We start from the raw sequence: 17792 nt of genomic DNA, 5'->3' as shown, positions 1-17792 counted from the left end.
TGTAGCAGAACTAATACCCAGGCTGAGGCTCTGTACTCCCCTGGTAGTGTAGAGGGGGAGTACTACTGTAGAGAGACCAATGGAGGCTGGGGTTTAAATTGGAAATGTGTTTAATGCCCTTCAAACTGTTCTATCCATTCCATTCCAGCTATTACAATGAGCCATCCTCCCTCCATCACCAGACAGCCAGACAGCGGGCCAGTAAAATGAGCTGGCTGTGTTCTGAGGGTGAGGACAGGCGGATGGATGATTTATGCCCTATAATGCCTTGGGAATGGCTGCACTTCCCCAATGCGTGGGATATGAGTGGGTTTTAGTGTGGGGTCTGGCTGAAAGAGGATCCTCTCTCTGTCTGAACTCCCACTACATCACAGGGGTCAGATGTTGGATATAGAGACTAGGGGTGGGGCCTCTCTAACCTTCCTGTGAGTACAGGTGCCTGCCTCTCGCCTCCTGTCGCCTCTGGCTACAGGCAAACAGGAGGAGAGAGTAAGAGTAGTTAGAAGTTGTTCCTAACCACTGCTACAGGGTCAGATGTTTTGACATCCTCCTAATGGTTAAAGTTGGGTGTAGGGTAATTAATCTGATCCTAGAACTGTTAGGGGCAAAAGCCATTGCTCCTCCTGGCCCTAGCCAGGTCTCCAGGCTACAAGTGTTACCAGGGCTATTATGATTAGCCGTGTGATATGGACCTGGAGAGAACCGTGTCCAGTACAGCCGAACAGAACCTGTCTCACCAGTTCAACATCATTATCATATTTAAATATTGCCTGACAGCCGTGACAGTAAAGATATTACATCTGCATATAAATAGAAGACCGATTCCTTTGTCTGGATGTAATGAAGAGCTTTTGCCTTTGTTTTCTGATGTGAATTGATTGTCTGGGTGTTCAGGCCATTCTTTTACCTTTTCTTCCCTCTGTCTCACTAGAATACAAACAATGTAATTAAAATATTTCATTTTTGTTCAAGGAATCTGCATGCATTTGCCTTTTGGAGGATTGTTCCTTTGTCTTTGGGAAACTCGTCAGAACACGTTTTGGAATTTGATAGAAAAATAACGTGCCTTGATGTTGAACTCATCAGAGAATAAGACCATTGGGCTCAGCAAATGTGTTTCTATATAATCCTTTCAACCGATCCTATTCGTCTTCCCCAAGCACAATATACTCTGGATGTCAACAAAATGCAGTGGTTTTACAAGCTGCTCGTTCTCTCCCATGGCAGTGTATGGGTTCATGGTTTGATGCTCACAATGTGTCATGCATTTCAATGAGCCTTCAGACCTGTTAATCATTTCACACGTCAAGCTGGAATTATTAATTGTAAGCCTGTAATACAGTAGTAGATCTCAAGCTTTCCCCACTGACCAGTGAACTCACTCTTTGATGGAAGTACCATTAGTAAATGAGAATTAATTAGCTGGCTTAATAAGTAAATGTGCTGTGTGGAAGGTGGGTGGTAGTAGTGAGTGGTTTTCAGCTTGCTGAATTCCTTTGTCGCTCTCTCTCTCCCCCCACCTACTCTCTGCTCTACTCTGGGCATGTTCTGGTCCTCCAGATGTCCCTTTGACCTTTTGTGGCCTGCGTTTATCTAAGTCCCAGCCAATCAGCTCCCCTTCTCCATCTCCCTTGCTCTCTACCTCCATCCCCCTCCCTCCATACCTGCAGCCTGTTGTTTTGTTGGGAGCCTGTAGAGATAGGTGGAAGGCTGGAGAGGGTGGGCCCTTCAACCATCCATCACAGTCTGCCTGACAGTTCAATCTGATACCGAGATTCCATTTGCTCTGCTTTACACGCCACAGTACAGGTCGTGTAGACAGGCTGGCAGACGCACACACAGAACGGCGTGTTTGTAAGTCACTCTAACTGCCTCACAGGGCTCGTTACCTGTGTGCCAATCCTCTCTTCAACCCCCTCTTGTCCGTCCTGAGTGTGAGCGGTGGAGAATGAAAGGGAATGAGTTTGGGCTGAATATCACCAGGAATCAGCCAAACTATAATACCACTGCAGCTCCAGCTGTTGTGGGGGAGACGGTTGGCAATCATAGAAGACACGGTCTCTTCACACTCACACAAATAAAATGGTCGCTTTTTGTTGTTGTTAGTGGTTCACTCCTTAGTAATGCCTCTTTTGAAGCAATGTGCATTGCCTCTGAAAAGGGCCTGTTCTGACTGTAAAGTGGTGAACACCGCGGAGGATTGCCATTCACTCTGCCTAGGTGGAGGAGTCGAAAGCAAGAGAATAACAATTATTTAATCACATTGAGCGGGTTCCTTGTGGATCTGATGTTACTGTAGATGTCAGAGTTTAATTGAGGTGTTTTGAGTGTTTAGGAATTAAAGTATTAGGCATAATTAAAGGGGGAATTGAGAGCTCTGACTGGGGCTCAGGTGAACGTCAGTCTAAACTATCACGATCAAGCCATTAATAACAGACTTTAGTGTTGGTTCATATTCCTTCATAGACCTGGAATGTAGACAGACATTTGCCAATGTCATGTACTGGTATGTGATCACTGATAGCATCAGAGCGTGTTCTGTCTGCCACGGTGATGACGGGTAGCTGACCGAAAGTGACAGAGGTTTCCTCACATGGGAACTCCTCGTGTTCTGATAATACTCTCCCTTTCACAACACACACTCACATATCCAACACCAACATACACATATACGCCCAGAGCACAGGGGGTTGGTGGCACCTTAATTGGGAGGACCGGCTCGTGGTAAAGACTGATACACCAAACACATGGTTTCCAGGTATTTGATGCCGCTCCATTTACTCCATTTACTCTGTTTCTGCCATTTATTATGAGCCATCCTCCCCTCAGTAGTCTCCAGTGGTTCAGAGATACAGGGGACATTGTTTTTATAGAGATAGGGTTTTGTTTTATTAATTAAAGAGGAAACAAAATATATAGACTACAGTAGTCCCTCTCCTGCTCTCTCTCTCTGACATTATTGCACACAAACACACGCAAGCACATACTCAGGGGAAGATTTGCTGCAGAGCTACAGATTGGCTGTGTCTTGGCTGACATGGTGTGGGACGCTGCAAGCACACATCTTTTCCCACCCGGTCAGTCTCCATGGAAACACTATCTCACACACATACACATATACCTTAAACATATACAAAGAGAGCTACTTGTAGCGCTTACAGAAGCGGATGACATTTGTGTGAGAATATATCCTCCATGGAGCAACAGAGAGTAGTAAAACAAATCAATTGGCCTCGTTTATACTATACAATGTGTGTCATCTTCAGACTCAATTATGTATCAGTGAAAAAAAAGTGAAGAGTGCAAAAACACCATTATCATTCGGTATAACCAAGCCATTGAACTGGTTTGAGCTTTAGAGCAATGTTTCACTAAGGCTGTGTTTACACAGGCAGTCCAATTCAGATTTGTATTTATTTTTGCTCCTAAATGGTATTTTGACCAGTCATATCCTTTGGCAATTAATTCAGAAAAACATCAGAATTGGGCTGCCTGTGTAAATGCAGCCGTAGCTTATTAGAAGTACTGATATGTCATTCACATGAACAATAGAAATTAGGTTAAGGGGAACCCCTGGTGGTCAGTGGTGGAACAACATGATCATATATGCTTGAGCCTTGCCAGTGGTAAGCACATGCTGTGGATGCTCAGAATAGGTTTCTGCTGTTCAGTATGGAGCTTACCATCAGGAAGACAGTTAAATGCTTCTAGTTGTGCATGTCAGGCATTTACATTAAGTGGTTTACTGGAAGACATCTACGTGTATTAATACACGTAAGAGTTATTATACACTGAACCACTGAACAAAAATATAAATGCAACATGCAACAATTTCAAAGATGATTTTACTGTGTTACAGTTCATATAAGGAAATCAGTCAATTGAAATAATTTCCTTAGGCCTAATCTATGGATTTCACATGACTGGGAATACAGATATGCATTAGTTAGTCAAAGATGCCTTTAAAAAAAAAAGAGGTAGGGGCATGGATCAGAAAACCAGTCTAACTGGTGTGATCACCATTTGCCTCATGCAGCGCGACACATCTCCTTCGCATAGAGTTGGTCAGTCTGTTAATTGTGGCCTATGGAATGTTGTCCCACTCCTCTTCAATGGCATTGCAAAATTGCTAGATATTGGCGGGAACTGAGATCCCAAACATGGCGGGAACAGAGCAACCCAAACATGCTCAATGGATGACATGTCTGGTGAGTATGCAGGCCATGGAAGAACTGGGATATTATCAGCTTCCAGGAAGTGTGTACAGATCTTTCTGACATGGGGCCGTGCATTATCATGCTGAAACTTGAGGTAATGGCGGCAGATGAATGGCACGACAATGGGCCTCAGGATCTCGTCACGGTATCTCTGTGCATTCAAATTGCCATCAATAAAATGCAATTGTGTTTATACCTGGCCATACCATAACGCCACTGCCTTCATGGGGCACCCTGTTCACAACGTTGACATCAGCAAAATGTCTGCCATCTGCCTGGTACAGTTGAAACCGGGATTCAGCCGTGAAGCATGCCATTGACCATCGAATGAGTATTTGTCCACTGAAGTCGGTTATGCCTCCGAACTGCAGTCAGATCAAGACCCTGGTGAGGACGACGGGATGAGCTTCTCTGCGACGGTTTCTGACAGTTTGTGCAGAAATTCTTTGGTTGTGCAAACCCACAGTTTCATCAGCTGTCCGGGTGGCTGGTCTCAGACGATCTCGCAGGTGAAGAAGCCAGATGTGGAGGTCCTAGACTGGCGTGGTTACACTTGGTCTGCGGTTGTGAGGCCAGTTGGATGTACTGCCAAATTCTCTAAAACGACGTTGGAAGCTGCTTATAGTAGAGAAATTAACATTCTATTCCCTGGAAACAGCTCTGGTGGACATTCTTGCAGTCAACATGCAAATTGCATGCTCCCTCAACTTGAGACATCTGTGGCATTGTGTTAGTGGCCTTTTATTGTCCCCAGCACAAGGTGCACCTGTGTAATGATCATGAGGTTTATTCCATTTCTTGATATGCCACACTTGTCGGGTGGTTAGATTATCTTGGCAAAGGATAAATGCTCATTAACAGTGACATAAACAAATTTGTGCACAAAATTTGAGAGAAATAAGCTTTTTGTGCGTGTACAACATTTCTGTGATCTTTTATTTCAGCTCATGAAACATGGGACCAACACTTTACATGTTTCGTTTTATACTTTTGTTCATTGTATAATGGTGGAAGGACTGTAAGGACTCTCAATGTTACAATAGCTTTACAGAAAGTGAAACGCTATCCTTTGACTGGAGGTGTGGTCGAGACTAGACAAGCGCATTCCTCCCCATCGACATGTTGTGATTCCAGTGGCTCTTGTCTGTCTGTCTGGAGCTGTCCACTCAGTGAAATTAAAGCCAGGCCTGGAGTGAGATTAGCCCTTGAGATGAGTGGTGGCGGGGGGCATGCAATCACAACTAAGAGTATGCTAAATGAACTGCTTCCATCACAGGCTCATCGTTTGATGTTGCTCCACTCCTCTTGAAGCCCTAAAGCGGTCTTCAGCATTCTGGCAGTGACAGACCCTAGTAATGTGTTTTGATGTTGGAGGGTGACCTCAGTTTACTGCTGGGGGGTAGCAAGGCCAAGGCAACTGGAAATGGGTCTCTTTCCAAAGGATGGTGTGACATCAACTACAGGAATGAGCTGTGGAGTAAACCCCCCCCCCCCCCTCTCTCCTGTGTCACTGTCTCTGACCTCTAACCGCTGACCACAACCAGGAAGTTCTGAGGTTTCAGCTTCTACTCATGGTCCCCTCCCACGCTCTGATCTCACATCAGACTGTGTAAATAGGGAGATTGAGTAGCTTGTTTCTGATTGGTCTAAAAGCAACTCTCTGACCTCTAGCGTTTAGTCAGGGTCGTGTCACTATTTAGATGGATCACCTCCAATGGAGCCTGTCTATTCTACAGTTAGTGACCTTGGCACTTTTCAAGGCCTGGCTCAGTGATTATCCTGGACTAGTTTGTACATATTGTGTTTTCCCTCCCGTCTGGCACAGTGTGGCTGGATTGATTTCTGTCTCGCTCTGCGAAGGTCCTTGAGAGGGATGTGTTGTACAGAGTGGTGGTGTGTGCGTTTTAAACACTGAGGCATGGTTGTCTCCTCTCATTAACACGTCTCACTGCAGCACAGCACATACAAGCCGGGAAAGACCAGGAGGAATCATGAATAATAAGTCACAGCAGCTCTGTTTTTCACAGATATGCCTGAAATTTAGAACACATGCTTCTATGAACTCAACGCCACTTTAGTTTAATCGCTTACAATTGACGAGTACAGGAAACACAAGATGGACTTCAATGGTCAGTGTGTTAAAGCTAGAATCCTTAGTTTGCTACATCCATTTTGGACTTATAAAGTAATGATATATACCCATTGATTCTTGAAGTATATAACTTGTAAATGTCTCATGAGCTGAGTTCAACTGTCATAACTCATCAGACTCATATCAGCTTGTTTTTACTCATTTTGTAAACAATATAAATGTAGGCAAACACTGAATAGCCTCAAAACATTGTTAAAACTATCATTTTGATGTCATGGATGGTCTGTACTTGCCTCCATAGCTCTGTCTATGAATTTGAGGGGTTACATTACTCGAAAGCCCATCCCTTAGCTATTTACAAAAAACGAGGCGGGGTGTTCAATGTTCCAAGGCTGATACTTGAAATGTCTCCAGGAAGGCCTCTATTGAGATGCTCTTGTATTGTGATGCTCATATCTGGCGGTGTCTCCTTCATTTACAGTCCAGTTTGAAGGGGCGGAGAAGTCCAGAATGTCGCCCACCAGGGAGGGTAAAGGAGGGCGTCCGCCCCGCATCCACTCCAGTTGCTGTCTGGTCAACACCAAGATGACCTCTCTGGACCACTGCAGTGCTGCTCTGGGGGAACGCATTGACCCCTCCATGTCCCTGGAGAGCCAGTTGTAAGTCACTCTCCCCTACTGTCTTTCTATCCACAGAATTATAATGACTAGTAATTCTATTCCTGTGATTCTCTCCAGGGATTTGGTATTTTTTGTGTTGGTGCTTCTGAGGTAGAGCTGTGTGGAGATATTTGATTGTCTTTTGACGTTAGATAACAGGCACTTTCTCCATTTGAAGCTCTGTTTTATCATCCCTCTTCTCTCCACCCTGTAGCTGGTACCATGGAGCGATCAGCAGGACGGATGCGGAGTCTCTGCTGAGGCTGTGTAAGGAGGCCAGCTACCTGGTGAGGAACAGTGAGACCAGCAAGAACGACTTCTCCCTCTCACTCAAGTAAGACCCTTCCCATACATACTGTCCACTACACACAAGTAATCAGTGTAGAGTTGATGACACCCCACCCTCTCACACACGGGAGAATATACAGCACCCAGTACCCGCAGTGCTTTCTAACTTATTCCACATTTCGTTGTTACAGCCTGAATTCAACATTTATTGTATAGATTTAATCCATTTTGATTTAATCCACATAATGCCCCATATTAACAAAGTGAAAACATGTTTTAAAAAGGTTTGCAAACTTATTGAAAATTAAATACAGAACTATCTCATTTACAGAAGTATTCATACCCCTGTGCTGACACTGCAAATTGAGCTCAGGTGCATCCAATTTCCTTTGATTATCCTTGAGCTGTCGCTATAACTTGATTGGAGTCCACCTGTGGTGAATTCAATGGTTTGGACATAATTTAGAAGGAAACACACCTGTCTATATAAGGTCCCACAGTTGACAGTGCATGTCAGAGCTGTCCGTAGATCGCCGAGATCGAATTGTGTTGAGGCATACACTACCGTTCAAAAGTTTGGGGTCACTTAGAAATGTCCTTGTTTTCCTCAACTGGCAGCTTCATTAAATAGCACCCGCAAAACACCTGTCTCAACATCAACAGTGAAGAGGCAACTCCAGGATGCCAAGAGTTCCTCTTTCCAGTGTCTGTGTTCTTTTGCCCATCTTAATCTTATCTTTTTATTGTCTGATCTGAGTTATGGCGTTTTCTTTGCAACTCTGCCTAGAAGGCCAGCATCCCGGAGTCGCCTCTTCACTGTTGATGTTGAGACTGGTGTTTTGGAGGTACTATTTAATGAATCTGCCAGTTGAAGACTTGTGAGGCATCTGTTTCTCAAACTAGACACTCTAATGTACTTGTCCTCTTGCTCAGTTGTTACCGGGGCCTCCCACTCCTCTTTCTATTCTGGTTAGAGTCAGTTTGCGCTGTTCTGTGAAGGGTAGTACACAATGTTGTGCGAGTACTTAAGTTTCTTTGCAATTTATTGCATGGAAAAGCCTTCATTTCTCAGAACACAAGGCACAGCACATCACCTGTCTAACCTCATCCCTACTGTGAAGCATGGTGGTGGCAGCATCATGCTATGTGGATGTGATTCAGTGGCAGAGAATGGGAGACTGGTAATGATAGAGGGAACAATGAATGGAGCCATATACAGGCAAATCCTTGATGAGAACCTGCTTCAGAGTGAAAATGACCTTAGACTGGGGGTGAATATGAGTGGCCCAGCCAAAGCCGAGACTTGAATCCCATTGAAAATCTGTGGAAAGATGGAAGGTGCTTCTACAAAGTATTGACTTTATGTACATTTGTTATTTCATTTTCAATACATTTGCAAACATTTCAAATTTTGTTTTTGACTTTGTCATTATGGGTTACTGTGTGTAGATGGGTGAGAAAACAATCACCTTAAATCCATTTTGAATTTAGGCTGTAACACAACAAAATGTGGAATAAGTCAAGGGGCATGAATACTTTCTGAAGGCACTATATACAATTTACACACACACACACACTTCACTGAGGGTGTTCACGGGTTATCATAGAGTACCAGTTCAACACACAGTACAGCACCACTATTCTGCCTCCAGGAGTCTTCCTCACCTCCTACCTACCTGCTGACTGTCTCTTCAGTATGGTTATACACATCACCTTTAAGAACCCTGTCCTTCCTACATGATGCCCTCCCACCTCCACCAGGTAACCTCTCTGGTGCTCTAATTCGCTGACTTGCCCAGAACTGAATTCATAATGCCCCCCTGGCTGACCTCTGCCCCCTCTCCTGGCCAGCAGAGAGTCCAGGGGACAGGCCCTGATTGGTTAAGTCTGGTCGGACATTTGGCTGGAGGGTAGCTTAAAGGGTCTCGCTGCACAGCTGGCACTCACCTCCGCAAGGCAGTCACATGCCATCGACTCAGAGGCTCTGAGGGCTCACACGACCGCAGGGAGCCAGCCAACTGATGAGTGTCAGCGGGCTGCCATTTCCCGAGCACACAGCAATACCTGGCTGAGAACCATTTCACCACAGGGGCAGAGAAAGTGCCTCTGATATGAGCTGCAGAGAGGATAACTGCTTGAGTTATGGAAGACAGTTCTACAGTATTATTGTCACCTTTCTTCAGATACAAACTGGCATTTGTGCTCTCTTGTCGTTGCTTATTCACAATAAAGCACATATCTGTTGATAAAGTCAGTGATAGATTAGATACATTGCAGCAGGGGGGAAACCGTTCCTGGCTCCTCGTCAGTCGGCTTTAGGCTCATTTCTGCTGGCAGGAGGAGATGATACTGTTCAGAGCTGCTCCACTGCTCCTCACACTGACTGACTGCTCATTTCATTTCCAGAGCTCTGGGACTCTGCTCTGGCCTGTCTGGGGGGACACACAAGGAATTAGACTGGTGGGCTTGATTGGACAGACAGTGCTGGGCCATTGGCTGGACTGTCTGGTGCAGTAGGCTGGGAGGTCTTATTGGACAGACAGGGCTGGGGTTGTTTGGGGAGACTTTATTTAACTAGGCAAGTCAGTTAAGAACAAATTCTTATTTACAATGATGGCCAAACCCGGACGACGCTGGGCCAATTGTGTGCCGCCCTATGAGACTCCCAATCAAGGTCAGATGTGATACAGTCCGGATTCGAACCAGGGACTGTAGTGATGCCTCTTGCACTGAAATGCAGTGCCTTAGACTGCTGCGCCACTTGGGAGGCCACTATGACACGTCCCATGCTGTGTCTGAGGGGGTGGGGGAGAGGAGTGTTGTTGATCTCCAGTAGGAGCTGTCCTTCTCAGTCAGCCCACGCACTGTGACCTTTCAGCCAGCAGCACTGAACCTCTGACCCTGTCAATCCAGCTGCCTCCATGGCCAGTCACAGTGGAAGAAAGTCATATTGACTCTGAGTTCAAAGTTCAAACACATAGACTTCTGTGTGCGTCTTGGACCACCAATGTCCACCAATAATGGGACTAATTGTGTCGGTTCCAAAAGGAGTGATGGAATTAATTGTTCCGTGTCTGTGCTTGTGAACCATAAATCATAGTTGTGTAAAAGGCTGTTTACAACACTCTCTTTGTTGGACCTCCTGCACAGATCAGTGGAGATGTCATCCACCCAGGACATAGGGCAAAGGCAGGAAGGCAGATATTTCTAAACAGCTCTCTGGTGTGTGTGGTGGATCATGTGCCTGTGTCCTGCCAGCATGACTGTGTTTGTTGTGCAGTACTGGTAGGAAGCAGAGGAGGCTGTAGGGTCATTCAGATCAACCCAGTAAACAATCAGCGGGTTGATTCGGCAGTGGGGAGGGGGTGATACAGAGTTCAGTCTGCTCATGTTGGAGCCTCCTGCTTCCTAGAAACCTCTGTGGCAGAGGCTTGAAACCCAATGTGTAGGCCATATACACTGCTCAAAAAAAAAGGGAACACTTAAACAAAACAATGTAACTCCAAGTCAATCACACTTCTGTGAAATCAAACACTGATTGACAATAAATTTCACTTGCTGTTGTGCAAATGGAATAGACAACAGGTGGAAATTATAGGCACCCCCAATAAAGGAGGGGTTCTGCAGGTGGTGACCACAGACCACTTCTCAGTTCCTATGCTTCCTGGCTGATGTTTTGGTCACTTGAATGCTGGCGGTGCTTTCACTCTAGTGGTAGCATGAGACGGAGTCTACAACCCACACAAGTGGCTCAGGTAGTGCAGCTCATCCAGGATGGAACATCAATGCGAGCTATGGCAAGAAGGTTTGCTGTGTCTGTCAGCATAGTGTCCAGAGCATGGAGGCGCTACCAGGAGACAGGCCAGTACATCAGGAGATGTGGAGGAGGCCGTAGGAGGGCAACAACCCAGCAGCAGGACCGCTACCTCCGCCTTTGTGCAAGGAGGAGCAGGAGGAGCACTGCCAGAGCCCTGCAAAATGACCTCCAGCAGGCCACAAATGTGCATGTGTCTGCTGAAACGGTCAGAAACAGACTCCATGAGGGTGGTATGAGGGCCCGACATCCACAGGTGGGGGTTGTGCTTACAGCCCAACACCGTGCAGGACATTTGACATTTGCCAGAGAACACCAAGATTGGCAAATTCGCCATTGGCGCCCTGTGCTCTTCACAGATGAAAGCAGGTTCACACTGAGCACATGTGACAGAGTCTGGAGATGCCGTGGAGAACGTTCTGCTGCCTGCAACATCCTCCAGCATGACCGGTTTGGCGGTGGGTCAGTCATGGTGTGGGGTGGCCTTTCTTTGGGGGGCCGCACAGCCCTCCATGTGCTCGCCAGAGGTAGCCTGACTGCCAATTAGGTACCGAGAGGAGATCCTCAGACCCCTTGTGAAACCATATGCTGGTGCGGTTGGCCCTGGGTTCCTCCTAATGCAAGACAATGCTAGACCTCATGTGGCTGGAGTGTGTCAGCAGTTCCTGCAAGAGGAAGGCATTGATGCTATGGACTGGCCCGCCCGTTCCCCAGACCTGAATCCAATTGAGCACATCTGGGACATCATGTCTCGCTCCATCCACCAGCACCGCAGACTGTCCAGGAGTTGGCGGATGCTTTAGTCCAGGTCTGGGAGGAGATCCCTCAGGAGACCATCCGCCACCTCATCAGGAGCATGCCCAGGCGTTGTAGGGAGGTCATACAGGCACATGGAGACCACACACACTACTGAGCCTCATTTTGACTTGTTTTAAGGACATTACATCAAAGTTGGATCAGCCTGTAGTGTGGTTTTCCACTTTAATTTTGAGTGTGACTCCAAATCCATACCTCCATGGGTTGATAAATTTGATTTCCATTGATACTTTTTGTGTGATTTTGTTGTCAGCACATTCAACTATGTAAAGAAAAAAGTATTTAATAAAAATATTTCATTCATTCAGATCTAGGATGTGTTATTTTAGTGTTCCCTTTATTTTTTGGAGCAGTGCATGTTGGAAGATGCTGAAACCTCTGTGGCAGAGGCTAGAGACCCTGTGTTTAGATACTGGAGCTGCTGAAATATTCATGAGGCCAAATCGGCGGCACGTTTGTGCTTTGCATCATTGATGAAGGCCCAGACTTTCACTAACTGTGAGTCTCCAGAGCCTTTTGACAGGGAGAGAGGGTACCTTGTCTCTGTCTCTCCTCCTCTCTCTGAAGATGAGTGCTCTTTTAGGTGCATAAAACACATTTAGCCTTTCACTGGTCTCTGAGTGGCTTAGCTCCCCCTCCTCCCCCCAGGGAGGGGTTTTACACAGCCGGTTTTACGGACTGAGGTAGAAAATAAACCGTTGAAAGAGGAAAACAAAGATTTATGCAACAAAATGTGTTGATGCTATAACACATGGGAAACTAGAAAGCCTTGGAGTTGTAGAAAGAACAACAAAATCTCTCAGCGTTGGCAGTTGAACTCATGTCAGGAGACAAGTGTCCTCTCTTTGTCTTTCTTGTGAGAGACCGGGATCTCCCAGTGAGGGCTCTTCTAGTTTGTTATGGAGTACGTGGTTCAGTGCACAGTTCAGTGCGTTTTATTAATGCATGTATTCTTCTTGGATATTACCACAACTGGAATGGTTCCCAAATGAAACACGACAACAACACAGTTTCTTACAGTATAGTTGACCTATAATGAGCAGCACCAACCACATTCTTGTTTTTAAAATCCCTCTAAACCACAAGGAACAGGTGTGGTCATGTCCTGATCATGTTAGTGATCCTTCCAGTCAGACACACTCTGTTTGTGGCTGCCGCAGTACGTATTAAACCGGAAGAGTGGCTATTCAGGACAATTCCTGTCCCACAATGCTTCTTGAGGTCAAGGCTTTCTTTCTGGATCAGTATCTTCTGTTGGGTGAGTTTTGGCTTCTCTGAAGCCATGGATTTATTGCGTTGAAGCATCATTCATGGTGCAGTCTAATATATGTAGAGAGGTAGAGATAAACGATGATGGCTGTCAGCCTATTTCTCTGCTTGAAGGATGAGCGGGTTCAAGTGAAAGTCATAGACCCCGGTGAACAGGACACCAGACCTCCAGAGTGAAATGAATCCCGATTAGACAATAAAAAAGCTCACAACTAAATAGGATACGATAACAAACACAAAATGCCCAGTCTGGTCAAAAATAGCCCTACATTTCTGTTATCAGACAGCGGTGGTCTGTTGCGCCGTTGTCTCAGTCTCCACGGAGCTGAAACGCGATAAGCGTAGCTAAACGCTGACGGGTAAGGAAATCTTAGGAGGATTTCTAAAATGTTCCTATTGATGTGTTTAGCTTTTTAAGTGGTGTGCTCGTGTAACCCAAGGCCTGTCTCCTCAAGCTGTTGATGAATCAAACTCACTTTACCTTCAGAGTGGCCTCTCCTCTCCTGGTCCAGCTTAAGAAGAAGCAACACAGTGACTACATCCCAAATAGGGAACAGGGTGTAATTTGGGATGTAGGCAGTGAACAGGCTGTGTGACTAGAGATATCTGTCCTCATCTACTCCAACCATTAAACTTTGATTTGATGAACATCCTGGTAATGACAGAGATGTATTTAACTGGAGGAGCTGGCTGGCTGATCAGTGATGGAGGAGGCTGAAACTAGCTGTATTTACTTCACTTTTATATCAGCAGAGAAACCCTGCAGTCCTCTCCCTCAGCTCTCTTATAAAACGATCATCCACCTCTCCTCACGCTAGATGCTCTCAATCTCCCTCGTTTCTTTTACGGTCTCTGTCTCCCCTCTCCGACTCCTCTCTCCTTCTACCTCCCCTTCTCTAATCATACTTTTAGTGCAGCAACTATATACGTCAAGGCTGTGACTTGCCAGTCGTACATGCAGCAGTGTGTTGACATGAGAGATTTCTTGTTGACTGTCCTTCATGGTCCTTATGAGTTTCACCGTGTCACACTAGGGTTTTATCTCTTGGTTCATGGACTGATGAAAGATTTGACTTACAGTAAGTATTTGCCTCTGATGTGTTGAGAAATGTAATATTTAATGGTTATTGTCCCTTAATTGAACCTGTTAAGTTTCTCCTTGATCCTAATGTTGGTGTTCTCTCCATGGCTTTGTTTCTGTTGGTGTCTTAGTGAGATAATATGACTTCAGGCTTTTCAAATGCAATTATAAGATAACGGAAGATGCCCAGCAAGTTGTTATTTCTGCTGATAATGGACACACACCACACACACACACACACACCGACACACACACCGACACACACACCGACACACACACACACACACACACACACACACACACACACACACACACACACACACACACACACACACACACACACACACACACACAGACACACAGAGACACAGAGACAGACAGAATGGCTTAGAACACATATTTCCATCTTTGAATGCCATTCCCCACTTATGGGAACAGGAAGTCATTGCAGTCCATCACTGTCTGGCTGTTATTCCACAGTTTTATTTATGTTGACAGGAGAGGTGACACCTGCTCTGCTAAATATTGTATATATACTTTTCCTAACTGTGTAAGTCCTCCGGGTGAGCTGATTCTGCAGTATCTTGGGCATTGCACAATGCAAACAGAAGAAAAAAACATTCTCTGGGACCATGAGTCAGTGTGTGCTCAGTGCTTGACACTAACCTGATGCTGTGTGTTTGGCTACTTGTCGCAAAAAAGGTTTCTGATAAATGGCCTACTGAGGACTTTTCCTCTAGCCCTTCTCCCCCTCTACCTCACTCTCTTTCACCCCTCTCCCCCTCTTCCTCACTATCTCCATCTTCCTCTCTCTCTCTCTCTCTCTCTCTCTCTCTCTCTCTCTCTCTCTCTCTCTCTCTCTCTCTCTCTCTCTCTCTCTCTCTCTCTCTCTCTCTCTCTCTCTCTCTCTCTCTCTCTCTCTCTCTCTCTCTCTCTCTCTCTCTCTCTCTCTCTCTCTCTCTCTCTCTCTCTCTCTCTCTCTCTCTCTCTCTCTCTCTCTCTCTCTCTCTCTCTCTCTCTCTCTTCTCTCTCTCTCTCTCTCTCTCTTCTCTCTCTCTTTCTCTCTCTTCTCTCTCTCTTTCTCTCTCTTCTCTCTCTCTTTCTCTCTCTTCTCTCTCTCTTTCTCTCTCTTCTCTCTCTCTTTCTCTCTCTCTTCTCTCTCTTCTCTCTCTCTTTCTCTCTCTCTCTCTCTCTCTTTCTCTCTCTCTCTCTTTCTCTCTCTCTCTCTCTCTCTCTTCTCTCTCTCTCTCTTCTCTCTCTCTTCTCTTCTCTCTCTTCTCTCTCTCTCTCTTCTCTCTCTCTCTCTCTCCCTCTCTATCTTTGACCTCTCCCTCTCCTTGTATGTGATAAAAGGCCTGTGTCACTGCCATCCTCCCTGCAGTATAATGGGTTTTATACAGCCACATTTCTCATTAAGACAAGGCTCCAGAACAGGAGATTACTTAAGAGCTGCAAAGCACACAGATCCAAGGCTCCGGCTCAGCCCTAGAAATACTGTAGGGAGCACAGCCCAGGGAGCTTTTCATTTGCTCTGCATTTATTAACTGGTGTAGCCTAAGTGATTCTTCCTGGCTGCTCATTAGACTAGTAGCACTCTCTATTTACAGTATATAGGAGTGTGTACAGTATATGACTTGGGTTCTAAACCCAATTGTACTGCATCACCTGGGAATGATCTGTCACTGTACCGCTGGGAGATAAAGCACTCAATGTTTAGAGCTGATATTGTTTTCTCTCTCCCTCTAGGAGCAGCCAGGGCTTCATGCACATGAAGCTGTCAAGGACGAAGGAGAACAAGTACATCCTGGGTCAGAACAGCTGTCCCTTCGACAGTGTCCCCGAGATCATCCACTTCTACTCCAGCCGCAAGCTGCCCATCAAGGGGGCCGAGCACATGTCCCTGCTCTACCCCGTGGCCATCAGGACACTATAGTGACATGGCCTTCCCCAAAGGTCACACAGGGGTCAGATGCCCTCTCCTGCCACCTCCCCTGGGAAACCCTGTCGCTCTGCCTATTTTCTTCTGTTTGATTGGTCTGAAGGACAGAGTTCAAGTTGGCGGAGGAGGCAGGGATGATGAGGATAATGCAGCTCACCGGTCATCACCTACCTGATCCCAGACCTGCTATTAACTTTTTGTTTGTATTTTCTACAACATTATCATTGCATCATTGACTGAAACATCATCTGCAAGCATTGTTTCACTGATCCCACAGCTGCTTCCTCAACAGTGCCACTATGTACCCACCTCTTCCACATAAGACCTGTTCATATTGGATTTGGCTCCATGTTATGCTGAAAGTGTAATGTTTGTTTAGTGAGGGGAACCTAAAGATTGTAATGTCCTTATAAAGGAAGCAGGGAAGGCAAATTCATGTATTGGAGTTATATATGGGCACTCTACAGTGGCTGGCAAACTCAATAAACATGCCCTGTGTGAATACTTTCCCCGTCAGTGCAACAACAGTTTAGTGTTTAAGTGCTGTACGGTCTGCAGACTGACGTCTCTGTCTATTCCCGGGACTGTATTTCTGATATCCTTCACCACGGGTGTCCCATTGGTAGGACAGTGTAAGTACAGCTCTGGTTTGACAGTCAGCAGACTGATAGATGGATCACTACTATGTTACACAGCAGTAGCACCATTGGCTAAATGAGCCAGAGATGGGCGCCTAGTCTCAAAATGGTCCAAATTACCTTCCCAATCCCCCATCGTAGAATATCTTTGCATGGGTAGAATGGAATATGCCTGCATTGTCTACCTCAGAAAATCAATTTCATTCGTGAATCTGCAGATCAATAGGTACAATGGGATTGCAGATATTGATCCAACCCCCACCATGCGACTCCTATTCCCAACAAATTGCATCTATGGTTTAAGAATATGTTTTTGCATAAACCAGTCACATGTTTTTGTTTCTTTTTTTTACTACATTTTACAGATCAGCATTTGTATGTATAGTCACTATGAAATTGTGTGATGTCAGTAACAAATGTTTGGTTAATGCCTTATAATGCATGGGTTGAATAAGTCGGATTAGATCCGCTGATTTCTAGAGTTCTGCTTCTTTCAACGATTGTTCTGTGACTGTAATTTATTCTGGGGTAATTCTTCTTATTACAGATGTGTTACTCCTCTCTGTGAAGGCCTGCCTCGTGGCATCCAGCCCTCACTATTCTCTGCCATGTGATCGTGTTTGGCCAGAACTTAAATACCCCGGACCTGGTCTCATATACTGTGGTGCTTCGCTTTGTGTTTTAGTCAGTTCTGCTTCATGTGTCCAACTGCCTCTGTGGCCTGACTGAGACACTGAAGAGTAATGGTGTCTCGTGACCAATGGGATTGTCAAGCCTCACATAAAGACTGTATAAACCCCATGGACCAATCAGAGGACTCAATTTTCCTAAATGAACCCTGACCTCCAGTCTGTCCTAACCCCTCTATTTGTTCGAATTATTTAATACACAAATCTCAAAATTGGTTTCTTATTCAGTTCACTCTTGATTTCCTCCATTGTCTCTGTGTTCTATCCTCTACCCACACAACTCTTACTCT

The 17792-nt window shown here is 45.5% G+C and overlaps 1 protein-coding gene across 6 annotated transcripts in view; it reads left to right on the top strand.

Moving 5' to 3' along the window:
- The window catches only part of LOC109895433 (SH2 domain-containing adapter protein F), a 121524-nt gene extending 103807 nt beyond the window's left edge, over positions 1 to 17717 (top strand). For all 6 annotated transcript variants that reach the window (XM_031830820.1, XM_031830822.1, XM_031830821.1 and 3 more), the window contains 3 exons: positions 6791 to 6968; positions 7183 to 7302; positions 15983 to 17717. In XM_031830820.1, the coding sequence (XP_031686680.1) occupies positions 6791 to 6968; positions 7183 to 7302; positions 15983 to 16169 (485 nt within the window). In that variant the 3' untranslated portion in view covers positions 16170 to 17717. The remainder of the gene's footprint in view (positions 1 to 6790; positions 6969 to 7182; positions 7303 to 15982) is intronic.
- The last annotated feature ends 75 nt before the right edge of the window (positions 17718 to 17792 follow it).

This window comes from Oncorhynchus kisutch, linkage group LG8 (genome assembly GCF_002021735.2).
Source record: "Oncorhynchus kisutch isolate 150728-3 linkage group LG8, Okis_V2, whole genome shotgun sequence".
Taxonomy (NCBI): domain Eukaryota; kingdom Metazoa; phylum Chordata; class Actinopteri; order Salmoniformes; family Salmonidae; genus Oncorhynchus; species Oncorhynchus kisutch.
Note: the sequence above shows the minus strand (reverse complement) of the source record. Positions and strands in the feature narration are given on the sequence as shown.